This window comes from Pogona vitticeps, chromosome 4 (assembly GCF_051106095.1).
Source record: "Pogona vitticeps strain Pit_001003342236 chromosome 4, PviZW2.1, whole genome shotgun sequence".
NCBI classification, from domain to species: Eukaryota; Metazoa; Chordata; class Lepidosauria; order Squamata; family Agamidae; genus Pogona; species Pogona vitticeps.
The window spans coordinates 238,690,715-238,718,705 of NC_135786.1; the positions used below are offsets into that span (position 1 = coordinate 238,690,715).

At 49.4% G+C, this 27,991-nt stretch overlaps 1 protein-coding gene across 1 annotated transcript in view; it reads right to left on the reverse strand.

Moving 5' to 3' along the window:
* The window catches only part of ZC3H3 (zinc finger CCCH-type containing 3), a 260,148-nt gene that overhangs the window by 60,263 nt on the left and 171,894 nt on the right, over positions 1-27,991 (reverse strand). The window contains exons 6-9 of the mRNA XM_072999450.2: positions 15,099-15,183; positions 13,790-13,948; positions 7,156-7,225; positions 1,394-1,525 (exon numbers count right to left, since the gene is read on the reverse strand). Of these exons, the coding sequence (XP_072855551.2) occupies positions 1,394-1,525; positions 7,156-7,225; positions 13,790-13,948; positions 15,099-15,183 (446 nt within the window). The remainder of the gene's footprint in view (positions 1-1,393; positions 1,526-7,155; positions 7,226-13,789; positions 13,949-15,098; positions 15,184-27,991) is intronic.

The window sequence follows — 27,991 nt, forward strand, 5'->3', positions numbered from 1 at the left end:
CAGTTGATGTTATTTCAATTAAAAGCGTTCTGCAACAGGGCTTTATATGTCATCATTAACACTTTGAAATCAATGTGGAAACGAACGGGCAGCCAATGCAAGGCAGCCAGAGTGAGGGAGAGATATATGCTGGTGTTTTCTCGTCCCGCTGAGAAGTCTGGCCACCGCATTCTGCATCATTTGAAGCTTCTGCATCAATCTCAAAGGAAGCCCCACATAGAGTGCATTACAGTAGTCTAATCTCGAGATTACACGTGCATGGACCAAAGTGGTGAGCACCCCAACATCAACATAGGGACACAGCTGGGCAATCCGCCATAGATGGAAATAGGCAGAGCGGACCCCTGACACCAAGCAAAACCCAAGCATTCAGCTTGATTTCGGTCCCACTGATTTTCATGGGTTGACTCTAACAATATGACAAAACTGGGAGCCTGCCCTCCCTAAACACTGAAGCAAAAAGGCAGCCAATCTCAGAGCACCCATTTCTACCGAGGCAGCAGAGAAAGAGGCGAAGAGCTATTTGGCATGTGGAGGCTTGACATTTATTACAGCATGAGGAGGATGACTAGCGGATGGCAGCTTTCTTAGGATCTGTAGAAGGTTCCCCCCCCCCCAAAGACTTTTAAGGTCTTTCTAGTGCTCTGCAAAGATCTTTTAAATCTGCCCAGATGTTTGCCATTTGAGTGATTTTGCCAATGCTTCTAAGGCATTTCTATCGAGTTTTTTTTAACTTTCACAAACCAGGCCAATACTATACTGAGGAGTGGTATACAAATCCGGTGGGTCAACCTTCTTCTTCAGAACTATTCCTTTATTCACATTCAGGTTTGTGGAGATAAAAGGGACTAATTCAAACCCATTGATCAGGATCACATTCGTTGTGGAAATGTGTCATCAGTTGGAACAACAGCCAGTACTGGGAGGAACCTCCATCAGCGTTCCCCCAAAATCCACGGAAAGAACAGAAACTCTCTTCCTGAGAGCAACCTGATTTGCTGAAGCTGTTACTTGTTGAGTCTTATGGTAAGCAACTCCCAAGCGAAATCTATTATTATTATTATTATTATTATTATTATTATTATTATTATTATTATTATTATTATTATTATTATTATTATTATTATTATTATTATTATTATTATTATTATTACCTTCCCATTCTGGACAGTCAATGGAGGCACAAGGCATCAGAGTACAGTATTCCAGGAGCACACCCACCTGGTTGCTAGACCCACCAAAGCTGCCCCTTCCTCCATGGCATGGGATAAGAGCTTCCCCCAATAACCGCAGAGGCATGCATGGATTCTCTGCCACAGGAGAGGAGCACCTCCGTAGGGATACGCCATGGCAAGCGCACGTGGTGCCACAGCAAAGCCGGTTCCAGCCTTACCTTCTCACCCAACGGGCAGTACCCCTTGAGGAAGTCGGAGCACACCTCAGCTTTCCTGGACACGTAAACATGGCTGTAGGGACAGTCGGCGTGGTTGCAGATCCCCTTCAGGAAATACGAGCACACGGGCATCTGGAAAAGACAAAGCAGAGAGAGAAGAAGTCCATGGTTTGCCTTTATACTGCCCTGCCCCAAATGGAGGTGCTGGCATTCCAGCCCCCAAGTCAGAGAGAAGGCCACTCCAGGGGCAAAGGAAAGGCCGGCCTGCTGCTTGAGGAAAGGAATATGAAAAACATTCCAAGTATTCATCGAGCTGGATTGTGTGTGTGTGGGGGGGTGGGGGGTTAGACACATTGCTCTTCCCCGCAATCGTCCTGCTCAGCTGGCTCAGGACATCTGGCCACAGCAGAAAACATAGATGTGGAAAGACCTCTAGGAACAAGTCTATGCAAGTACCTTTAACAACGTCTGGCCATTGAGACAGCTTCTCACCCAGGGCCTGCCTGCCCTCCTGGAGGGGGTCTGTCATGGAAACGCCGGTCGCTGGAGGACAACACAGTATTGCCTCTTGCAAGGATTGCTATGAGCATTTATGAATCCCGGGGAGCAATAGCTAAGCTCAAAGGTTCAGTTGTGTGGCCTGTGAGATCTCATGGACTCGTGACTAACTTTCTCTTTGTAAGCAGCAAGGTCGGACTATGGCCACGCACGTCACCTTCCGTGGCTGCTCCCAGGTGGCTGAATCCCCTCCCGCCGAAGACTAGGCGGCCCTCCCTCCCTTCCTGCGGTCCTTCTGCCAGCAGGCAGAGACCTTTCCTTCTTTTTTTTTAATGCAGGGCTTTTCATAAGCAAACGGATGATTCGGAAGATAGCTGCTGTTTTTTTTTAAAAAAAAAACTTTAAAAGTTTATTTCTAATTTGTTTTAAAGGACTTTTATGCAACAGTTTTCAATGGTCCATGTGTTTGTCTTTTAATATCATAATGTATTGAAGTTTTAATTAATTGACTTAATACTTGTTTTTTTAAAAAAAAAATTGTTGCAAGTCGCCTCTGCTGGTAAAAAAGGTGGGATATAAATTGAATGAATGAGTAGACAGGTAGGTGAGCAGGCAGAGAGACAGACAAGACAGCTGCAGAGAGTTCATTGTTACCCTTTCCGTTCCTTTCAACCAGCTTGGCACAGCAGGCTTTAAGAAAGGTCTGGTCTGGGACAGAGGAGAGCAAAGGGGGGGGGCTTTCCCATGGCCTGGACCAAACCTGCCAAGAGGCCCGATGCTCTTCTGCTCCAAAGGGTTTGGAGAGCAGCTTCAGACCGAGGTGCCTCTCGCGCCTCTTCCGGTCTGTCGGCTGCTCCTGCCACAAGCAACCAGGGTTAAGGGTTTCCAGACCTCCTTGTTTACAGGGGCTGCCGACAATGCGGGAAAGCCTAGCAAAGGCCATGGAGTGAGATAAGGATGGCGAGACCAGTCAGCCACCCGCGCTTATCTCCCTAACGGGAAGAAAATACTCTTGCTTATAGTAAGAGCTCCACCTTTTGGCCTCAGCAGTGACCCATGATGGAAAGGATCCGTGGCTCCGTGGGAGTGCCCCCGGCTTGCCTGTCAGAACGAGGCTTGGACCAGTCCCTGGCATCTCCTGCAGAGCCTGGGAATTGTTTTGTTTTTTGTTTTTGGCTTGTGACCCAGGAAAGCCTCAGTCCATCAGAACCAACCCCGCTCGGTCCAGCCCTATCCAACCATCATCCCCACCTCCTCTCCAAGGCGACCCTCCGGAGACCAGTAGCGTTCTGCGCCAGAAGAGAACTTCCACAGTGAAAGAGAGCGAGAGAGCACCTTTTATCTGCCCAAGGTTGCTTTGGCCGGTGGCTCGGACACCCCCCTCCAGCCCTCATGTTTCCTTCATCTTGCTCATCTGCCCCCCCCCCAAATGGGCTGACCCTCCAGCTGAGGTCCTTCTGCTCAACGCCCTCCCTCTCAAACCCTGCCGCTTCGTGTACCCCCCAAACAATATTTACAATAAATGTGCAATAAGCCCAGGCGATGCTATGCAGGTGGAAGAGCGCTTCTCCCCCAAAGGACGGATCAGGCCTTTAACTGAATTAGTTCACTGAAGTGAGAAGCAGTGGGGACAGGGCAGGGGGGGGGGAAGAGGGAGAACAGCCAGGGAGGGGGCAGCAAAGGCGGCAGGCCAGAAAAGACAACAAACAAAAGGGGTTTCAGAAGCAAAGAGTTTATTTTTAATTGTCTTTTAACTGCAGACATTAAAATAAAGGACAGGGCTCTGGGGCTGTCTTTTCTGCCGGCAGTGGCGTGACCGTAAACGATTCCCTTAATGTAGGTTTTGATATAGAGATCAAATTAGCTCTAATAAAAAGGGATAATAAAGCCAGCTCTTATGCAAAACTCAACTCCTCCCAGCTGTCAGGGCTCAGCCATTACCAAGAGGAAGCGCCGCTCTCATTTCAATTAACCTTGTTTGCACCCCGCTATGTCCACGCAAATAACAATAACATTAATGCACGGCGCTCGTGCGCCGCGGCCATATTAGGCGGCTTCGAACATGCGCGCGCCCCGCTCTGAGCCGGCAGCTAATGAACCCGAAACTCAACGTGAATTTCCAAATTGCTCACCACAGAGTTTTGAAGCTCTATTAGGGAGAAAAATGCTGATTCTTGTCAAGTCCCTCAAGGGGAAAAGCTGTCGGAACAGCAGCCTGCCTCAGCCCAAGCCTTCGCCAACCTTCCTCTCTGCAATCCCAGCCGCTAACGTACACGCGGCGGGGCAGAGGGCCGCCTTGCTGCACACCCAGGGACCAGAGACCAGGGCGGGGGGAGGGGGAGAAAGAGTCGCCCGTTTTTGCCCACAAGAGTCTTAGGAAAGCTACAGAAACATTTATCTTCTGACAAGTTCCTGGGTAGTTAGGAACCCATGAAGTTACCTGCCACATCTGCTCTGGCTTTTTCGGGTTTTTTTTAAAAAGATGGGTTACTTTGGATCTTCCACGTTGCTAGGCAGTATTGTTGGACAGAAGTCATTGGGGGGGGGTGTCCCTAAGGGGCTAGAATAAATAGATAAAGCGGCCACCATTTATTTTAGCAGAGAACGCTGGCCTGGCGTACCGGCCTCCCGAAGGCCTCCCGACACAACCGCTTTTCCTGAGAGGACAACCTGGACGCTGACGCCTCGGATCCGCTCGGAACTGGAGGTCCAAAGATCATTGACAAAAGGAAGCAACTTCCGGAAAGGGTCCGGCAGGCATGTCCCTTTTCCCACCTCTAAACTGGGGATCAGGCGGAAAATCTCCACCTGTGGCGAGCGGAGCCCACAGATGCCTTGAGACCACCGGCTTTGGATTCCCACTGACCACGCAGCTTTGGGGACATACGGGCCGTTTACGTCCCTCTCGGGTTAATTATGGCTCCATGGGTCGGGAGGAACATCCTTTCCATCTCTGCCAGGACCCACAAGGCTTTTGGTTTTTTTTCACCCTCCATGGGGGAAGCGGGGGGGGATGTTAAAAGAGGATCTCCAGCACACCATCAACCACAGGGCAGACCTGGCGCTCCTGCGGAGGACTTGCCTTCCTCAGCAGGAACACAGCTGGTGCCGCTGCTGGGCGAACGAGGCTTTCTTTGCCTCTCTGCTCTTCCCTCCCTTCCCTGTGTCTGGCTTGAGCAGCAGCGGAGAGAGGAGGAAGCGCCCTGCTCGAACCCGGTGCTTTCGTCCGACTCATCCCGATTCCCATCCCGATCCCCCACTTCCCTACCACAAGCCCTGCCAGGGGCTTCCTCTTGCATCCCATCAGCCTGATTCTGGCCTTTCCAGCGGCCCGTTATCGTTTCACCCCCTTTGACAAGATTCTTTGGCTCGCTGCCTCTTAGCGGGCAAGGGTTCTCCAGCCATGAACACCAAAGCAGATAAACTCCGTTTCAAGAGCCGGACCAAGAGAGGGTCACACCAGCTAAAGCAACCAGGAGGAGAAACCCGCTCTTTCCTCAGCACTCGGGGGATTCTGGTAGTTGTAGTCCCCAAGGAGCCATTGCTCCAAGCTCTGCTTCGTATCCACCAACAGAGCTAAGGCAAGTCCCTGGGTTAAGAGAAGGCGTAGAAACACCCCTTTCCTTCCCCAACCAAGGAACAAACAATATGGGGTGTGTTTGTGTGTCAAGGATCAGGGATCAAAACCGGGGAAGATTCCTCGGCAGAAGCAGCCCCTCGAGCAATTTATTTCACTCTGTTTTTCTTCCTGCATGGCATCGGGAGGGATGCGCCACAGGGAGAAAGCTTACCACGCTGCTAAGCCAGGGGAGAAGATTACTCTTTCTTTTCGTACCCAGCTGATGGAGAAAGGACGAGAGAGAGAAAACACACAAGGGCATCATCCTTCTGCATTCTCAGCTGGAGGCCCAGAGATTGTGACTCAGTTCTGGGTAAGAACGCCTCTGGGCAAAAATGTTGACTCTAAACTCAAGGCAAGCATAACATGGGAAAGCTCCTTAGGACTCCTCTGGAGGCTGCAGAATCTGCGCCCCCACCCCACCCCTTTACAGCAAAGTCCAGGTGCAGCCGGAAAACTTCTCTGCAGCAGGAATGAACTCGCCTGCCCGCGCTCTCTGGGTGGCACTTTGATCAATGAGAAAAATGCCACCTTTTCAGGTAATCACCAGGTTAACAGGAAGCTGCCGGATGGATGGAGTGCAGAAGTTGCCCCTTTGCTCTGGGCCAGCCGGCTCCTTCTCTGTGATAAATCACCGCCAACTAGGGGGGTGGGTGGGTGGGTGGGCTTCTGAGCTCAGCGGATGGAAAGCCACTCTCCTGCTCTGTCTGGGAGAGACTGCAGCCACGGCACGAGTTCCAGTCTCTCCACATGGGAAGGCACCACCTCCTCCTCAGTACACAGGGACTGGGGGAGGGGAGTCACCACGGAGAAACCCACTACTTCATACGGGACGAGTCTAAACTGGTGGAAAACAGAAGCTGATTACGGGTTGATTTGGCGGAGCACAGGAATGTGTGACCCTGTGCTAGCAAAGAAAGGAAACGTTCACCCTCTGGGTCGAATCGACATGCTAGGCAAAGAGAACCATTCCCGGACCTGCACCCGTAGTGCAAATATACACCGTGCCTCGGCTCAACTGCATTTCCCCTGAAAATGTTATTTTTTAAAAAAGTCTCCCACCCAGAGAGTTTGGCATCACCATAAAGGACACTCCCTTTTTCTAAACACTCGAAAGGTTTCTGCTCCCCTGATTACAAGCTATAAAGGCAGAGTGCTCTATCATCAGAACATAAAGGTGTTTTCCTCCCCCCCTTCTTGAGTTTTCACTGTGATATTTGGAAAGGAAAGCGCTTGCTTTAGGCAAGGGAACCGTCTGCCCCACTTGCCACGGGCTGTGAGATGCCACTAGGGCCCAAATCTGCTGGCTGTCACGTGGATCGGTGCAGGACATGAGCCTGCGAGGCTGGCCCTTGGCCGTCCTTCGGCTCCAGATCCTTTTCCACCCACGCCTTCGAGTCTCACCGACGCGGCAAGCAGCCCCAGGTGCTGTGAACTTAGCACTTCACTTAATGTGCTAAACTAACAATACTTCAAGCTGGCGACAGAAGCGCACTCGGCTTTCATTATGAGAAGTCCCATTACGAGCGCAGACCCGCTTGGCCAAGCGATTTCCAAACGAACGCGATTTGAATCACTCGGAAAGACAACCCTCCCCCTCTGTCCACCGCAAACTGCCTCCCTCAAGAACCGGGCTTGGACAAACCTTGTCTTTTGAAACTTTGTGCGAAAAGGGACATGTCCCGTCCGTCTTCTTGCATGTGCCACGGAGAAACCTGTGAGGGGGGCCAAAGGGAAAAAAAGGGGGGGGGGGTTAGAGAGCTTTTACTAAGAAACTCAAAACAGCTAGAAGCACGATCTGAAAAGCAGCACTTCAAGCTTCAAGGCCTTTCCCCAGAAATCTAACAAAGCTGAATGTCTCTCCATGCATGTAACCCACTGTCCACCTTCCAACCCACAGATCCAATGGATTTCTGGACAATCATCCGGTGAAAACCCATTGATGACCTCATTTATAATTTGTTATTTTAAATATGAAATGCCAAAATGGTTTAAATGTGTTTTAAATTATTTTAAGGCTTTAAAGACGAATGCACAAATGAGTTAGGGTGGGAAATCAGCAGGAAATCATTTTTCCCCCTCAAAAAGCCTTTAAAATCCAAAGGAATGTGGAAGAGATCCTAAACGACAACAGAGCCCTGCCCACAAAATGCCTGTTCTGAGATCTGCGTGAGAGTAAGGAAACCACTGAGCCAGAAATTTCAAAGGGAAGGCTCCCTATGATGCAGCTTCACTTAGACTTGAGAAAACACGCATAGACTCTGCAATATTTATTCAACAGAGAGTAACATACTGTAAAAGTTGTGCCAGGTATTGGTAAACATTACGCCATCTCGCTTGATCGCTGACATTCATCTTTGCCATAAGTGACGCTCCGTGTGAGATGTTTCTTCCTACCTGGAGACCCAGAGAGACCCAGCCACTTCCTGAGACTTCAGCTGGCCCCCTGAGCCCTGAACACCCAGCATCCATACGGGCGTGGGACTGTCTGTTTAATGCTACCTTCTCCCACACCAATCTAAGATAGGTTGTCTCCCAGGGAAGCCCCTCCTTCCTGTCCCTGTCCCACCAGTACCTAATGTACGTTCGGTGGGAACTCCACAAAAAGCCTTCTCGGTGTCTGCAATGGGAACTTGTTTCAGCTCCCTTACTGATGATGCTGTTACACCAGCAAGTTAAAAAAAATATATAGTCTGTATTTTAATTATTGTAAGCCGCCCAGAGACCTTTGGGTAGTGTGGGCGGCATATAAGTTAAACAAACAAACAAACAAACAAACAAACAAACAAACGAACAAACGAACAAACGAACGAACGAACGAACGAACGAACGAACGAACGAACGAACGAATGAATGATGCGATTAAAATATAATAAAGAAAAATGCTGAGGTTTCCTTGGGAACTTCCCTGAACACCCACATGGTTACAATGGTTTGTTGGCTCCGCCTTATACATAAAGAGAAAGTTATGAAAATGTGCACATGTGCCAGTGGAACACAAGCTGCAGGCTACATTTCCAAATTACCTGCTACAATCCCCCACCACAACTTGGCATCTTTCAAGTACTGTACGTATACTGAACTATAAAAAACCCATTAAACCCCACCACAGACGATGGATGCAATGGACACAAGCTGTTGTTCCATCCATCTGGAGGGCCCCGGATGGGAAGAAGGGCAAAGGCTGGCATTCCCTTTTGGCGCACCAGCCATGAACAAGAGGTTCCCTAATTTTCTTGATTGATACGTTGGTGAAACACAACCTGTACTTAAAACAACGTGTGGACACATGCTTCGTTCCCCTCCATACTTCCAGAGAGGAGTCTCTGGTGTCTATGAAATAACGATCCATATGAGTTGTTTAGGGATTACCTAAGTCAGAGGCACCTAGACAGCATCTTAAAAAGCAGAGACATCACCTTGCTGACAAAGGTCCGCATAGTCAAAGCTATGGTTTTTCCAGTAGCGATGTATGGAAGCGAGAGCTGGACTATAAAGAAAGCTGACCGCCAAAGAATGGATGCTTTTGAATTGTGGTGCTGGAGGAGGCTCTTGAGAGTCCCCTGGACTGCAAGGAGAACAAACCTACCAATTCTAAAGGAAATCAATCCTGAGTGCTCACTGGAAGGAAAGATCCTGAAGCTGAGGCTCCAATATTTTGGTCATCTCATGAGAATAGAAGACTCCCTGGAAAAGACCCTGATGTTGGGAAAGTGTGAGGGCAAGAGGAGAAGGGGATGACAGAGGATGAGATGGTTGGACAGGGTCATCGAAGCGACCAACATGACTTTGACCCAACTCTGGGAGGCAGTGGAGGAAAGAGGGGCCTGGCGTGCTCCATGGGGTCACGAAGAGTCAAACACAACTTAACGACTAAACAACAACAAAGCTGGACTCCAACTCCTATCCCTCTTCTTAACATGGCCAGTGCTCAAGGCTGAAGGTGAGGGAGAGAATCGTCCACCCACCCCTGCAAGCCCCCCCCCCCCACAAATGGCTGCATGACGCCACCAGAGCTTCTTTCTCTTACAGAAGGAGCAAGAAGTCACAGAAGGCCAACTGGCCACGCTCCACCATCTCAGAGGCAGGCCATCCCTTCCCAGGAGACACACGGCGACTCCGAGCAGACTGGGGAAGCCACTCTGAATGCTCAGGCTCTGTGCCAGGTGCCTCTGGCTAAACGCAGCCAGCCATGGAAGGGATTAGCCGGACACGGGCTTCAACGTGTCCCCTTTGGTCCAGCACAGCTATCTCTCATTTGGGTATAAAACAGGCATGTAAGAGAGACTCAGCATTCTAAAATACAAGTGATGCCAAAAGAAAAAGAAAACGTAGGAAAGATACAAAACTTACATGTTTAGAACAAAATACATGAATATTGAGGTCCATTTCGAAACTTCCATGAACACAAGCAATGATACAACGGTTTGTTTGTTTTCTCCCTTGCACAGATACAGAAAAACACAGACACATACATTGGATGCACACAAAGAGAGATCAGTGGCAAAGAGGTTGCTCATGGCAGGGTGCGAACTGGCCTATCAACCAGCATCCTGAAGCGCAAGAGGAACGTCAACATACAAAATGTACAGCACTAAACGCTCTACTGAAACTGCAACACCTACGCTGGTTTGGGCATATTGTGAGAATGGCTGATGGTCGGATTCTGAAAGATCTCCTGGATGGAGAATGAGTGCAGGGAAAGCGCCCCAGAGGGAAACCACAGTTGCGATACAAGGACATCTGCAAGCGGGATCTGAACACCTTAGGAATGGACCTCAAGAGATGGGAAACCTTGACATCTGAGCGTTCAGCCTGGAGGCAGGCGGTGCGTCACGGCCTCTCCCAATTTGAAGAGACCCTTGTCCAGCAGGCTGAGGCAAAGAGGCCATTCCGAAACCAGCAAAACCAGGGAGCTGGACAGGGGACAGATTGTATTTGTCTTCAGTGTGGAAGAGATTGTCACTCTCGAATTGGCCTCCTCAGCCACACTAGATGCTGTTCCAAGTCCTCCGTACAGAGCACGTTACTATCGTCTCTCGAGACTGAAGGAGGCTTGCCTACAAATGCTATAAAGAATCTCTCCCTGGCTCTCTGTCTGCAGCAGCATGTGAGTATGTGAACATTTATGTACTATTTACTATACTATATATAGATTATAAACTTGATATTTTTTCAGACAGGTGAACTTTTTCTAGCCTTACAATAGGAAATGCTTTTTGAAATTAAGCACCTTTAATGACGATAAGTTGAGGATTGTTTTATACTTTAGAAATAACATGATAGATTAAAAAGGGATTAAAACGGTGAACTGGAAGCCTACAAGTTCAATAAAGGCTTAACTTAAATGTTCTGATCGGTTTTCTGGACAGACTATATCGGTTTGCAATAAATAGCTAAGAGGAGGGATTGTTAGAAAATAATTTTATTAACCATATATAAGAAGGAAGTGTATTAATAGCAGGCACTTTGGACTTATAGTTTCACCTGGCTTGCAAAGTTTAAGCTTTGGAGCAAAATGTTATTGAAAAACTGTTGCAGCAGTTTGGAAATCAACTACATAAATGAACCACTACAAAAGATATTAAGCAAAAGCAAATTGTGCTCCTTATATACCGCCCCATTCTGCTTAAAGCAGTCTCTGGGCCATTTACAATTTAATTATGCAGGCGACACTTTGCCCACCTCTGCCATGCCAGCAAGCTGGGTACTCAATTTACTGACCTCTGAAGGATGGAAGGCTGAGTAAATCTTGTGCTGACTACCTGAATCTCCTGAGATCGAATTCAGATTTTTGAGCAGAGTCTTAACTGCAGCACTGCAGTTTAAGCACTCTGCCACAAGGTTTCTTAAAAAGATGAACCAGAGGTCTACCCCACAAACCACAAAATGTATTGTCTAAAAGGTGCTGCAACTTAGATTCGTCGTCGTCGTTTAGTCGTGTCCAACTCTTTGTGACCCCATGGACCAGAACACGCCAGGCCCTCCTATCTTCCACTGCCTCCCGGAGGTCTGTCAATTTCATGTTGGTTGCTTCGCAGACACTGTCCGGCCATCTCATCCTCGGTCGTCCCCTTCTCCTCTTGCCGTCACACTTTCCCAACATCAAGGTCTTTTCCAGGGAGTCCTCTCTTCTCATGAGATGGCCAAAGTATTAGAGCCTCAGCTTCAACATCTGTCCTTCCAGTGAGCACTCAGGGTTGATCTCTTTTAGAATTGATAGGTCTGTTCTCCTTGCAGTCCAGGGGACTCTCAAGAGTCTCCTCCAGCACCACAATTCAAAAGCATCATTTCATCGGTGGTCAGCCTTCTTTATGGCCCAGCTCTCACTTCCATGCATCACTACTGGAAAAACCATAGCTCTGACTATGCAGACCTTTGTTGGCAAGGTGATGTCTCTGCTTTTTAAGATAGTGTCAAGGTTTGTCATCGCTTTCCTCCCAAAAAGCAGGCGTCTTTTAATTTCGGGGCTGCTGTCTCCATCTGCAGTGATCATGGAGCCCAAGAAAGTAAAATCTGTCACTGCCTCCATATCTTCCCCTTCTATTTCCCAGGAGGTGATGGGACCAGTGGCAATGATCTTAGTTTTTTTGATGTTGAGTTTCAGGCCGTTTTATGCACTCTCCTCTTTCACCCTCATTACAAGGTTCCTTAATTCCTCCTCACTTTCTGCCATCAGAGTGGTATCATCTGCATATTGGAGGTTGTTGATATTTCTTCCGGCAATCTTAATTCCGGCTTGGGATTCCTCCAGTCCGGCCTTCCGCATGATGTACTCTGCATATAAGTTAAATAACCAAGACAATATACAGCCTTGTCGTACTCCTTTCCCAATTTTGAACCAATCAGTTTTCCATATCCAGTTCTAACTGTTGCTTCCTATCCCACATATAGGTTTCTCAGGAGATAGATAAGGTGGTCAGGCACTTCCATTTCTTTAAGGACTTGCCATAGTTTGCTGTGGTCCACACAGTCAAAGGCTTTTGCATAGTCAATGAAGCAGAAGTAGATTTCTTTCTGGAACTCTCTGGCTTTCTCCATAATCCAGTGCATGTTAGCAATCTGGTCTCGAGTTCCTCTGCCCCTTCGGAATCCAGCTTGTACTTCTGGGAGTTCTCGGTCCACATATTGCTGAAGCCTACCTTGGAGGATTTTGAGCATACTGTATCCTTGCTAGCGTGTGAAATGAGTGCAATTGTATGGTAGCTGGAGCATTCTTTGGCTCTGCCTTTCTTTGGGTTTGGGATGTAGACTGATCTTTTCCAGGCCTCTGGCCACTGTTGAGTTTTCCAAACTTGCTGGCATATTGAATGTAGCACGTTAACAGCATCATCTTTCAAGATTTTAAATAGTTCAACTGGAATACCATCACCTCCACTGGCCTTGTTGTTAGCCAGGCTTTCTAAGGCCCACTTGACTTCACTCTCCAGGATGTTTGGCTCAAGGTCAGCAACTACATTGTCTGGGTTGTATGGGATATCCAAATCTTTCTGATATAGTTCCTCTGTGTATTCTTGCCACCTCTTCTTGATGTCTTCTGCTTCTGTTAGGTCCCTCCCATTTTTGTCCTTTATCATGTCGATCTTTGCACAAAATGTTCCTCTAATATATCCAATTTTCCTGAGCAGATCTCTGGTTTTTCCTTTTCTGTTATTTTCCTCTATTTCTTTGCAACTTAGATTAGAAAGTCCCAAAGTGCAAATCGTGTAAGTGAAATGATCTCTGTAAGGGAAACTAGTTCTGACCAGTGTGTAAAAAATTGCGATTTGGGATGGATGGTGCCTTAGTCTAGACTGGACCTGAGGGGCAGTGGGCCATTCTATGATCATGGCCTTAAATAAAGAATCCTCTTTTGGAGAACAGGCAAGTATGAGGTTTATTATGATGCATTATTTTAAAGATACATTTTCCTCAGACCCCTTCCTTTGTCCATGTCCCTCTTTCAAAAGAGAGCCAATTGAGGCACTCGAGCACCTATCTTTTTCATTTGACATAAGCTTGTGTGCACTCCTTCTCTGACGCGCCCAGATACTGACCCATTTTTAAGGGGACGGCAACACAGAGTTTTGGGAGAGACGGATAAGTTTCAGCTTTTGTGGATTGAGAGCCTGCTTTCTCTGAGGCCAGCACAGCGCTGAGAATCATCCCGAATGCCTCACCTGCCCCTCATTCTGATTTTGGAGCTAGGAAGCAGCACCTGTGGGAGGGGGTGCCCCTGCCCTTACAAGCTCAGAGGAGGGGGACACTCCGCACCAGGGAGGGAAAAAAAGGGGGGGTACCTTGTGCAGACGGCAACTTTTTCTGGATCGTGGATGTAAGGGCAGTTCTCCCCGCGGTTGCACTTCCCAAATCGGTTGTAATACATGCAGTATTCTTTCTTCTTCTCTTTCTTCTGCCTGGCTTGGCGAATGATGGCTAAGCTACGCTGGACAGCTCGGCTGAAGGGGGGGGGGGAAAGAGGCACAAACAGGGAATCTCAGGCTGCTGGACATGCACTTAAAATCCTGGAGATACGGCTAGACATTTCTGGGTTATTTTAATTTTGGTTTTTGTTTGAAATGAAAGCAAGGCAATAGGAGTAGTGGAGAAGGTGGGATACCTACAGTTGTATACTAAGGGACATTAAGGGAAAGATCCAGGAGTCCCTCACATTGTGTGGCCAATTGGTCCATGTTCTGCTGCAAAGCTGGTTCAGGCATGTCTTAAAAAGGGGTGCCCATGACAGACTCTTAACGTGGTCCACCCGGTCCACGAGAGAGCCTCTCTTGAAGAGCTCCCTCAATGAGGGAGACCTCCCTTGCCACCGTGTGACCCACGGGGAAGAATGGCCACCTTCCTGCCCCAGGACTCTGCCGGATGGCTCTTGGCTAGGAGATCATGAGCTGCACCCGACCGACCAGGGTGGGTTATTGCATGAGAAGAGAAGGAAGGGGAGGGTAGGAAAATATGCCCCCCCCCCAAACGATGGCTGGCCTTTTCCAGGAAAGCAGGAATAGGGTGCGGGGCTAAAAGGCAGCTGGCCTCTCCTCAGCTGATCATTTCAGCGACTGATCGCAAGTGTCTGCTACCTTCTTCTGCTTCCCTTCTCAGTGGGGCAGGGACAGCACCCTTCACGAGCCCCCGCCAGGAAAAAGAAGGCTCGTTCCTGGGAGCAGCTGGGAGATGGAGAGGGGTACACTCTATAAACCAGAACAGGTCCATCTGTGGGGCTCTTACCAAATATTCAGACAAGGTCAGGGAAGTTCACGGATTATCCAGAGAGAGACCTCACCCGGACATTTCAGAGCAGGAACCCCTTGCTTGGGTCACAAACGACCCACAGAAGAGACGGCCACTTCACACAGCCCCATTTATTTCCAGGAAAGGGGAAGACCGGCCGGAGGGAGGCTTTTCAAAAGAGCCCTCCCCGCATCTCCTGCAGCCTTTCTCTTAGGATATCACCTCATGATGGGGAGCAGGAGAGCTGAAGCCACTTGGCGTCTGGCCCACAGCCGGCTCGCCCCAGAGCCGTCTGGCCTGGGGGGACCCCCTGCCCCATTCTCAGCCTTCCTCTAGAAAACCGTGGTTTTCCCCTGGAAAAATACAGACCTTGCGATGTATCGGCTCGTGGCCGCCCTGCTGGGGCAGACGGGTGGAGAGTAGCCCGAGAATCCGAGTGCAGAATCGAGTCGTGCTGGAAAAGAGAGAGAAGCCAATCAGATGCTAATGAGAACTCGTTCAGAGCCAGCAAGGAGCTCAGTCTTGTATTGATTAACGCACGGGGCGGCACGGTGTCACACAACGCTCGCACAAGGTAAGCAAGTGCTTCTTCAACAGACCAGGGTGCTGCTGATCATGCCTCACCCGAGACAGGCAAACAAGGGATGGGAAGGAACTGTCACACGGCTGGCTGGGGACCAGAATGAATTAGGCCAGCGCAGTGCGACGGCAAAAGCAGAACGTCCGAGGGCCTGGGCTGCTCCTGGGTCCCAGCCTCGGGCCAAGGCCCACCGGGAGGATGGTTCCTGAGATCCAGAGAAGGTGGACCGCTCCGTGGCCTTCGGAGCCTGCCCTGAGGCAAGGAAGCCTTCAGGAGCTTGGCCAGGACAGGAGGGAGGGGAGGGGCAGCTTTAAGAAGACAAAGAAGAAAAACGTCTGCTGGCTTTGCACACCAAAGCGCAGCACGACCAGCACGGGGAGGACTGCCCGGTCAGGTCCGAGCCAGCCAGGGGCGAGCAGCCCAAATCTCATCATCCCTTGCAGGATCAAGTTCTGACAGGCTTCTGATCACTCTTTCAAGAAGAAATGATCAGGGCTATCTTGCTTGCCAGGGGACCAAAAACTGGTAGGGGGCAGGTGGTTTCACCCTCCCCCGGGACCACTCAGACAACGGCAACCCCAAGAGAAACCAGTTGAATGAATGAATGAATGAATGAATGAATGAATGAATGAATGAATGAATGAATGAATACTTTATTACGGTCAAAGACCACAAGATGAGGAAACCAGTTGCCTGCGGCTCCTAACCATCTCGACAAGTACATTTTGTCCAGCCTCTATGGCTGACTGGAAACACGAGGCAGAGGGCGTACAACAAAACCCTGGTGACCCTTGTTATCGAAGAACTGCTGGATAGCTCAGTGGCGTAGGCATCTTCTGGTTGGGAGTTCGATTCCCCCCGTGGGGCCTCCTTGATAAGGGCTTGACTCCGTGTTCTACAGGGTCCCTTCCCACTCAGCAGTTTGAAGATGCACTTATATTTATTTAAATAAACATCCACACCGCCCTTCTTCCCTCCCCATGGAGAACTCCAAAGTGCTTCACCTTGAGGAAGAACAAACAACCATAATTCCCGACATGCCTTTAGAGGAAAAAAACCCACTAAGAACAAGACAGGCAGTATCAGCCACGCCGGAACAAGAGGGGGGGGTCACCTCTGATGTGGCTGCTGTTGCCCCACAGTGAGCTTAAGAACATAAGAACCTCAGAAGAGCCCTGTGCTGGATCAGGCCAAGGGCCCCTCTCGTCCAGCTTCCTGGATCTCACGGTGCCCCCACCAGATGCCCCGGGGAGCCCATGAGAGACCTGTCTCTTGATCCCCTGCATCTGGCCTTTGGGGGTCCCTTCCTTTTAAGAGCCTGGAGATTGTACATCCCCATCCTGGCTTGTCACCTGCGATGGATTTTTCCTCCAGGAATTTGTCCCATCCCCTTTGAAAGGCCTCTAGGCCAGATGCCATCACCGCATCCTGTGGCAAGCTTCGTTTCCACCAGAGCAACGAAGAGGAGCCTGCAGCCCCCCACCCCACCCCCAGATCCAACTTCAGCAGCCCCCCCCAACTGCATGTGATGACCCTTCTTTGCTGCATTCTGAGTGAGGAGATACACCTCCTCTGCTCCACCTTGGTTTTCATGAGGGTCCCGTTCAAGTCCTTGCAGATCCAGGCAAGAAAGCAGAATTTGGGGGCTGATCAAGAGATCCCAGATCTCCCACGCCAACACTGTTTCTGGAGGGCTCTCCTCCACCCTCTCCGGGACGACATTTCCAGGCCTCAGAACGCTCTGTAGAGAGTGCTGGGATCGTTCTCCTGACTCTTTTTTTCCCAAGAGTAGAGAAAGAGAGAGCACAGACTGAAGTCTCACTCTCTTAATCCTGCATGCAGCAGTCAGCACCTTGCCTTGTCCGGTCTAGAACTGCCTGGGACCATCATTGATCCTCTTGGCGCCAAACGGTGAGGAGCTCTCAAAGCCCTACTAGTCCAGGGTCTCTCCAACTCTGGGGCCTGGATTTCCTTGGACAAGCCACCACAGGGGACAGCCCGGGCTTCTGGAAACAGTAGCCCCTGGACTTCTGGGGCGACAAGTTGGCTTTCCCAAAAGAGGTGCCAAGGAGAAAAAACTTGGCCTCTTCCACATGCACAGCAGAGGTTCTGCTCCTGAGCCACAGTTCGTCTTCAAAGGCTTAGGAAGGAGGTTCACAAGGCGATGAGATGCTTGCTTCCGTTCTGCAGATGACTTCATCGAGAAGGCAGGCTTCCTCTCCAGAGTGCAGAACAAGGCATCCCATAATCCGTGGAGAGGCCCATGGCAGAATAGTTTCCAGCCAGGAGGTGTCACGGGACTCTTGCTTCTCTCTACCTGGCAGGACAGAAGTTCCGACCGCAACGCGAGTTGTCGCCCACCACCCTCAGCAGAGACGCACACCAGAGCCTTCCAGGTAGAAAGAGCATCGTCCTCCAGTCGCTCACCTGCCAACTCAAGTGTGTTTTGAGAGTGAGTGAGTGGAATTTGATAGCATGTCAGTGAGCACGCTCTTCGCCCAGGCTGTCACGCAGCTCGCTGGTGACGCCATCATCCCATCTGTTCCTTGTGCAAATAAAACACTGGAAGCGTCGCGGTGATCCAGGAAACAGGCGTCAATCAGAGGCATCAACGGAGTCCAGCCACGGGGCAAAAAACTGGAGCAGCCCATCGCTGAAAAACATCTGGGGGGCTCCCAGATTGAGACCATTTGCTTGGAGCGGCACAACATCCAGGTGAAGAAGCTTCTGCTGCCGCCACTTCGGCTCGCGTTTTGTCATTTAAAAAATTGCTTTGCATTTTCTATCACCCTTGAATTTCTTCTAACACAGTCTCGCTGTGGGGATTCTGCACCAACTGCCAGGCAGCTTTTACAAATACTTTCCAGCGCTAAAAAATGCACATAAACTAGCTTGCTTAGAACGAAAGCCAAAATCACCACAAGAGCTAAAGAAGGTGTTAAAAAAGTTCCAAGGGTGCTTAGAGCTCTGCTATACTAAGATGGGGGTGGCGCCCCTAAATTCCATGTCAGCAGCTGTCCCTTCTATATTCCTTTCCTCTGATGGGAAAAGCAACCCCCCCCATCCCCATCAGTACAGCCTAGCGGTTTGCAACCCTGGGTCTGCAGATGGTTCTTGGACCACCACTCCCCAGGAACTCCTGGCCGGCACGACGAGTGGTAAAGGCTTCTGGGGGCTGTAGTCCAAGAACATCCGGAGATCCAAGGTCGTGAACCACTGATATAGCCAACCACAACACATGCTAGGAGCTGCAGCCCTACAACATCTGGAGCATCTAGCATTGCCAATCCCTGCCCCAAGGTAAAGGTAAAGGCTCCCCATGACATTTAGTCCAGTCGTGTCCGACTCTAGGGGATGGTGTTCATCCCCGTCTCCAAGCCGTAGAGCCAGCGTTTGTCCGACGACCGTTTCTGTGGTCACATGGTCAGCGCGACTAGACACGGAACGCCGTGACCTTCCCACCGAGGTGGTCCCTGTTTATCGACTCGCCTTTTTACATGCTTTTGAACTGCTAGGTTGGCAGGAGGAGCTAGGATGAGCGACAAGAGCTCACTCCGTCGTGTGGATTTGATCTTACGATGGCTGGTCTTCTGACCTTGCAGCACAGAGGCTTCTGCGGTTTAACCTGCTGCGCCACCATGTCCCTGCCCCAAGGTCCCTGCAAACACCCATGGACTACCTCCGGCCATCCCTTAACAACTCAACAAGAAATTCCTTGCTTGAACCTTGAGATGGAATTGTCAACCACTCCTCCATCATCTGGCTTTGCACAAGTCCTCCGGTCCCGCCCAACCTCCCTAGCAATTACGGCCACGGGAAATAGAAGCCAGCTGATTTCTGCCAGCATTTGAAGTCACGTTCCGGGACAACGGGCTGCAGCCTCACAGGCCCCTGGCCCTCCTCCCAAAGCACATTGTTCTTCAAGGAAGATAAAACTCATTACGAGCACAAGGATTAAAACTCGCCTCCGGTATTTGCCCCAAGAGCCTCACTTCGACAATTGCATTTTGAGAAACAAAGCCTGCCAAAGCCATTCCTTTCCTACGGCCTGTCTTAGAAAAATGTGAACAGCTAGAATTTTTAACTAATGAAATAGAAACCAATAGATCAATAGCAGGAAGCCAAACAGCTTCATACAAGACTGGGCTTTTGCTTTATAAAAATGATCTAATTATTTACTTCCACTGTAAGCGTTTGCGCTCTGGTGCTTAAGCGGTTTAAGGAACTTTGTTCTGGGCTGCAAAACCATCTTGGAATGGGAGGCAGAAAACCTGTTTCCGGACACTCCCCGCACCCTTCAGCGCTCTTACACAAGCCCCCGTCAACACGGTCGTCCCTGAATAAGGAAAGTCTCCCGCCGATCAGGCCCTTTACAAGCGTGCAAGTACATACTGATACGCTGACTGAAAGCGACAGGTTACACAGAAACTGAATCTCCTTCACAATCTTAAGGTATTTTTATAGCAAAATTCTTTCTTCCTAGGTTCCAACAGCACAGAAAAAGGAGAGTGAGATGCAATCACCTCGACCCCCAGAGAAGAAACACCCGAATGAATGCAGAATTCCGCAGGCAGATCCTTAGCAGCAAGGAAAGCTCTGTGAGCCAACAGGCGGTGGTGGGGCTTAGGGTTTCCCAGGCTGATGCAACAGCCAGGTGTGCATCGAAAAACCTGCCCGAAAAGGCTGAAATCCCGGTGCCCTTCCGCTTGGAAGGTGGCAGGAGGGCCGGGCCAAAGCTCTCCTCTTTCCAAGCCAACAGACGAGATTTCAGCTTTCCAAAAGGGAGCTGCTGCAACAGATCCCCTGGATTCATCATAGGCATCCTTCAGTCTCGAGAGACTGTGGTAACATGCTCTGTATTGAGAAGTGTCCTCTCCAGAGCATGAAGCCTGGGTAAAGTAATATGGAGGATAGGCTGTTACCCAAGCAGCAGATCCCCCCTCTCCACGTTGCTGAAATGGTCCAATGGAAAGGCACGAGCCCGAGAGCAGGCCGGGTAGGTGGGGCTCGTCAGCCATGGAAGGCAGCCCATCTAGGAGAAGGAAAACTCCAATTGCAAACCTCCACTGCCTTGTGGCTGTATCCCCTGGATTGCTGAATCTGTAATTTATGCCCAGTTCTCCCGAAGGCAGCTCTAAACGTGTGTTACCGGGTGTGCCTCACACTCACACTTCCCCTCCCCAGCACGACCACCGCCACAACCACCTCCTCAACCCAGTAGCAGCTGTGCAACAGTTCCTTCCATCAAAGCCTCCTTCCACTCCTATACAACACATTACAATAGCAATCTAGATTTTGAAAGCCAAAGGTGGTGGTGGTGGTCGTGGGCCATCAAGTCGCCCCCGACTCAGGGCAACCCTATGAGCGACCAATCTCCAAACTATCCTGTCTCCAACTGCCCTGCTAAGCTCTCGTAATCTCAATCCTGTGGCTTCCTTGAGGGAGTCCGTCCATCCTGTATTGGGTCTTCCTCTATTCCTGCTGCCTTCCACCTTTCCCAGCATGATGGCCTTTTCCAGACAGAATCCTGGATGTGCCCAAAGTAGGATGGCCTCAGTTTCAAGATTTTTTTTCCTCCAGAGAGAGTTTGGGCTTGATTTGATCTAGGACCAACTTGTTCGTCTTTCTGGCAATCTGAGCTCTTCTACAGCACCACATTTTGAACAAATCAATGTTGTTTTTTCCTGCCAGCTTTCTTAACTGTCCAGCTCTCACACCCATACATGGAGATCTGAAATACAAGAGTATGGATGCTCTTGCTCCTGGTCTCCAGGGACGCATCCTGACACTTGATTATCTTTTCTAGTTCCTTCACTGTTGCCCTTCCAAGTCTCAGTTCTTCTGATTTCTTGGCTGCAGTCTCCATTTGGATTGATGATTGAACCAAGGTATACAAAATCTCTTAACTACTGTATTTCAATTTCTTAATCTTCAATGCTAAAATTGTGGAGTTCTTCTGCAATCACGACCTTTGCCTTCTTAACATTCAACTGCACTCCTGCTTTGGCACTTTCTTCTTTCATTTTCCTAAACAGCCATTTCAAGTCATTGCCACTGCTGAAATCATCTAAATTATGCAAATGTGCATGCTTTTGCTTTGGATAATTTATACTTCTGCTGCCAGTCATCAGGGAACAAGGCAATGAAACTTTAAACAGCCAGGGCTCAAGAGATTTCATCAGACCACATCTAGATGTCTGCTTTTGCATCCGAAGGGATTAGGCCTTGGTTTTGCAACAACAACAACAATAAAAATTGCAATGCCATATGACAACTTCACACATGCCTCTGCTCCCTTCTCAGACATCAGAATAGGTGACAACACCGCTCCAGCCCTCAAACACATCACAAGGAGAAAGGAGGAGGCAGAATGATAGCGGGGTAGTACTAAAAAGAGAAAGAACAAAAGGACCTGTGGTTCCAAAATCATCGTCACGTTTTATTTGGTGAAAGCTCTCGCGGACTGCAACCCACTTCACCAGATGCATGCTGAAGCTGGGGCAGCAGTCCATGAAAACCTGGGCCACATAAAACCAGTCTGTCTTTTGGTTGCCACAAAGAATCTTTGCTGATATTCAAAACTAGTTGTTTCTTAAATCTATCCCTTCTTCTTAAAGGAACTTTCTTTAATCCAGCCTTAAACAGACTCTCTTCTATCAAGGCTCAAAACTCCACCCCACTGCCCCACTACCAAATAATATCACTGTCACCATCATGCACTGTCAAGTCACTTCTGAGTTATGGCAATCCTTTCCCAGGGTTTTCTAGACAGAGACCACTAAAAAATCGTTTACCGTTTCCTTCTTCTGTGGTTGCCCCGGGCTGGCTCTTCTTCCAGCGGGAGGCACAGCTGGGAGTCAAATTCCCAACTTCTGGCTCCGCACCAGCCAAATAACATACATCATACATATTCAAGATGCAGAACAGTGTCACCTTTGAGCCCTCCCTCTCCGATGCCAGCAGTTTTCTTTCCTGGGGGAGTATGAAGGTCTGAGAAAGGAGTGGAGAAATCTCATCCCCTATCGGCATGCATTTGTGCAGCACTGAAGCTCAACCCCATCAAGAAGGCAAAGGTCAAAATGAGCTTGTGAGGTACATGGAAAACTGTGGTGCCTCTGACACCCAGTGGCTATAAAGGCAATTGATGTCTGAAGGAGAGCATTAAACGCAAGCCCGTACTTCCCTTATGCAGAGAACACACCCAGGGCCAAGGAACCTAAATGGATAAGACAGACCACTGTTTATGCATGCGTGTGCATGTGTGCATAGACACATGCACGCACAGGCTTAGCTGGGCAGACATGAATGGAAGCGGCTGCAATAGCGGCATGAAGCCCTGTGAATTCATTCCAAGGACGGGAGGAAAAGTAGTTAGGTTTGAAGAAGATCTGCGATTAATCATCGCCATAATCATGCATTTAATGAACGCGACAGTCTCTGCTCCCTCCGGAGGGACGTGGAAGTTCTCTCGGCAACTGCTCTGCAACGCACTCGCCAGAGGATGCCGAGAGCTGCCAGAGCAGGACGCGCATCATGCATCGACGCGCATGGCACCCTGTCTGTCGGCAGAAAGAGTCTGTGAAAGAAGAGTTGCTGCTGCCAGCCTGGTTTTAAAATCTGCCCATGGGCCGCTCCCGTCTTGGGGCTGGGGGCTGTCTTATTATTGCTGTGGCTCTAATGCAGGAGCAGCATCTGCAAATCCCAGAGGCCAGGAAGGAAAATCTTGGCGTTGTTAGAGCAATATCAGCAAAGAGTCTTTGTGGCAACCAAAAGACAGACTGGTTTTATGTGGCCCAGCTGGGGAGGTGGCCATCACAGACGTGCCAAGTTGCTGTTACAAAACGACAAGCCAGGGCGCCAATGACCCTCCCAAAGGGGGGCTTTGGGGAGCTGGAGTTAGCCCAGAGAGGGACGATGGGACGTGAAGGCAGACTTCTCCTGTGTGCCCACGCTTAGAAACATCTGTTCCTGACGAAAACAGAGATTTGCCAATACGGAAGAGAACCCCAGGGATGGATTGGAAGAAGCACCTGGTTTTGAGGCAAACGCACATGGCCACCCTACTCTGAGCAGGATGGGTCAGCTAACCAGCCTGCCCATCAACCGGTCAGCTGACCATTCCGGCTTCCTTTCATGGGTTCTGCAGAAAAACTGGGGCACACAGAAGCAGAGAGAATCCCCTGCCTTCTTACTGCCGTTAGATGGCATTGGTGTCTGGCCATTGGTGCTTCCTGCCTGCCGCTCAACGTGCTGGCGCTCAGTTTCATCCCGCCAACAAAGACCTTTTTTTTTTGTCTAGAGGAAACATCATTGTGAATACGCTCCCACTCTGAATGCAGGATCCTTTTAACACAAGCAGACAAAGTGCCATCTTGAGTCCTTACTGCTGTTTCCAAAATGAGCCCCCTCCCCATTACAAGTGCCTCCTATGACTACATCACCCATGCCATCGCTGGAGCTGAACGGGAAGGGTGTGTGTGTGTGTCTCTGTCCGAGGCTTCTGAATTTTCCGTTCCTCCAACAAATGCTTCCATCTGGATTAAAACGTCCTGCAAAAACTGGGACCGCCAACTTTCTGCTAATCCTTCAACCCGTTACACTCCCAACCAAATCTAAGTGGACACAAACCAGAAACAAAGCATCCAACATAGACCTGCTGGTCAACAGGGAGCTATGAAATCCTCCTCCAATTACGATGAGAACTCTGGAATAAAACAAGTGCATTCTTTCCAAGGGAACCCAGCCGCACCTGAACTGCATTCAATCTGAAAGAAGAATTACCTTCTACCCCAAAAGATATGTTTTTATCCTATAGAAGCCTCCCCATGAAAAGGGCACGTGGAGATGCAAACAGGCAGTCTCACGGCATCAGCAGAGACTCAGTGACAGAATCATGCCATAGGAGGCACATCTGGTTCCAAAAGAATGTAACTCAAAGCAAGCCGGACCAAGGCAGATCAGGAAATAGTCCAGAGATGCTCATGAAGCCTCTTCTATGGTCATGTTTTGGTTTCATAAAAGCCTAATATTCACAAAACTGATGCCATGTAGCATCTTCTGGGCAGACCATTCCCAGGCATCCCTACCCCTGCTGGTGGTCACTGGGAAATTGCAGGTGCAATGGTTTACAACAGTAAATGCGTGTCCGTGCATGTCCAGTCTGCACCTTCCAATTTTGAAGACAAGCACGTCCTAAAATTCACCCGCTTTTGTTTGCTATTCTCAGAGTTTCAAAGCACTTTGCTGGTGCAAAAGGCACGGAGATCGCTTTGCAAGCCCGAAGGCACCTGGGGATTGGACCCTTCCACTTCCATCTATTGGCTTGCAGGCATACGGGGCTACTCAAAATGATTCATGCCTTTGCAGCGCTTTCTGTGCTAGGTAATGGATCTGTTTTCATCCACTAGGGGAATTTCCTCAGGTGCCAAAAATAGTTGCAACCGTGATTTTTCTCCGTGGTGTGCGGATTGGGAAGCCACTAAAGTGCAGCACTGGATCCCCCACCCCCACCCCCACTACAATTATGCAGAACAGGCAACACAGAAGACGGTTTGCCATCTCGGAAAAGTCCTGGAGGACCCAGCCTTGCTGGGAGATGCTACAGCTGGTAAAATAATATGCCAGCAGGTCTTTTATCCAGCTTCGTCAGATTCGGCAGCTATTTCCCTTCTTAGAGAGCGGGAACCTGGCCACTGTTATCCACACGCTAGTTTCTACTCTGTGCTCCATGCTGCTATCCAGACATTTCACCCAGTGCAAACTAAGGCAGATTCATGTTAACTATAGTCTCTGACTATAGTTGGGAAATGTTGGGAAAATGTGAAGGCAAGAGGAGAAGGGGACGACAGAGGATGAGATGGCTGGACAGTGTCACTGAAGCGACCAACATGACTTTAACCCAACTCCGGGAGGCAGTGGAAGACAGGAGGGCCTGGCGTGCTCTGGTCATGAAGAGATGGACACGACTTAATGACTACACAACAAATGGTCTCTGAAGCCATTTATGCTCCTCTTTCTGCCAATATGCTTCGAGCAGCTGGGTACAGCCGACCATGATCCTGACAGCCTGCACGAGAGGCTTGGCTTGCTGGCCTTCCCTGCGGAAATTGGCTTTGGTCGCTGCGAGGCCAGCCTCACAGAGCTTCAACCTGTGAACTGGACTAAGTCAGCTTCACTTTACAGAGAAGCTTCTAAGAGGCAGGTAAAGACCCATAAGCTGCCAAATCATAGCTCAGTGGATGCACGGCATATTTCAAGACTGTTCTGTTTCGGGGTATTTGCACCTTCTCAGTTTTATTTCGAACGCACTTAATTCATTTATGCCAGGTTACCTTGGGCTTAGACCTCTCGTTAAAAAATAATTGACTGACACGTTTAAAAGAAGAAGAAGAAAAAGAGTGCCCTTCTGTGATTACGGGTGTCCTCTGCTTTACTGTGGCCACTCTGCACACCTTGGAGGAGAGACCAGGGTGGAAAAGAGGTTCCAGAGCACAGTCCAGCCAAGGCGTGTTTCGAGGAGGAGACCCCAGGGCACTTGCCTGCCACAACCTCAAGGGACACACCCACCCACCCACCCACATACACACTTTGTGCCTGAAGAGGAAGGATGTCTCTGCTGACTCCAACTAGCTTTCCAGGACTCGGAAGTGCACGCCAGCCCTGCTGAGTCTGCCCTACAGCCCAAGCGGCCCACGCCAACTCCCACGGAGACCTGGCAGCCTTGACTTCCTCCTGCAGCCCCTGGTTCAGACAAGCTGTGCTGTTCCCTGCTATGCGAGCCATTCCGTCAACGCAGAATCATAGAGTTGGAAGGGGCCTCTACTACGGCCATCGAGTCCAACTCTTTGCCCAGTACAGGAATACAAAACGAACGAGATCTGCCACGTGTTGGCGACATTTCTTTTGAATGCCCTCCAGTGCTGGAGCGCTCACCGCCTCCCGAGGTCACGGGTTCCATTGTTGTACTGCTCCAACAATTAGGACATTTTCCCCTACATTCAACCGAAATCTGGCTTCCTGTAACTTGAGCCCATGGTTGCGTGTCCTGCACTCTGGGATGATCGAGAACAGATCCTGCCTCTAATCTGTATGACAGCCAAGTATTTGAGAAGTGCTATCCTATCTCCCGTCAATCTTCTTTTCTGAAGGTGAAGCCTGCTCAGTTATTTCAATCTTTCCTCCTAGGGCTTGGTTTCCAGCCCCCCCTGATCATCCTTGTTGCTCTCCTCTGAATTTGATCCAATTTGTCATCATCCTTCTTAAAGCGAGGCGTCCAGAACTGGACACAGGACTCAAGGTGAGGCCTAACCAGTGCTGAATAGAGGGGGCCCAGGACCATGCGGGATCTGGAAATGACGCTTCTGTTAATGCAGCCTAAAATAGCATTGGCCTTTTTTGTAGCCACATCACACTGTGGGCTTATATTCAGCTTGTGATCTACAACAGTTCCAAGATCCTTCTCACTTGTAGTTTTGCTGAGCCAGGTATTTCCCCCATCTTGTAACTGTGCAACTGGTTTCTTTTTCCGAGGTGCAGGACTTTGCACTGATCCCTGTTGAATTTCATTCTGTTGCTTTCGGCCCGTGCTCTATCCTATCAAGGTCATTTTGAGTTTTGTTCCTGTCTTCTGGGGTATTAACTACTCCGCCCCATTTTGTGTCACCTGCAAATCTGATTAGCACCCCCTGCACCCACATGCCCGATAGAGACAAGCAGCCGGCACCAAAGCGCGCCATCTTCCTCTTCCTTTCACGGGCCCCCCTTGTCCCAAGTCATTCTGCAAAACCTGCGCTAATGTGTGGTCTCAGAACCCTTTTCACTGGGATGAATCCTTTTATAGGTCACACTGACATTGCACAGCTGCGCAGGCAGCCCCCCCAGCCCAACTTTCTACTTCAGAGACCCACAGTTTTAGTGCTGAACGAAACGTTTTGGAGCCGGCCCCTAGGAAATTTATTTCTTTAATTATTCTTCATTTAAGCAAGCCCTGCCATTTCCAGGAGATCAGCATTCACTGATGCAGGGGGCTCATTTATTTTAACTCATCCGACGGCTGGAGCCCTCCCCCTCCTGTCCCACTTTTTTAAAAAAACACAAAACAGAACGAAAAGACTAAAACATGCCTTAGCTGCTGGCCTGTGGAGTCCCCTTAGGTCGGACTTTACCCAGGCTCTTTCCCTCCTGATATTCAGGAAATTAGTGAAAAACAGAATTATATAAAGCTGCCTTCAATAACTTATCCCCTGGATGCTGTCAAGACTCTTTTTCTTTCTTTTTCTTTTTCTATGAATTTTGATCTAGATCAGCAAATTGCCATATTGATTGCATTGTTATGTGGGGTTTTGAGTTTAATTTGTAAAATGCCCAGAGCAGTGTTTCCGCAAAAGGGACCTACCTACCTACCTACCTACCTACCTACCTACCTACCTACCTACCTACCTACCTACCTACCTACATACATACATACATACATACATACATACATACAGTGGTGCCCTGCTTGACGAATTTTTTGCAATCGCTATTGCTATCGCAAAATGATGATTGAATGGGGTTTTTTTCGTTTGACAGTTATCGGTTCCCTGCTTCGGGAACCAATTTTTCGCTTAACGACGATCAAAACAGCCGATCGTCAGGTTTCCAAAATGGCCGCCTGCTGTACAAAATGGCTCCCCGCTGTGTT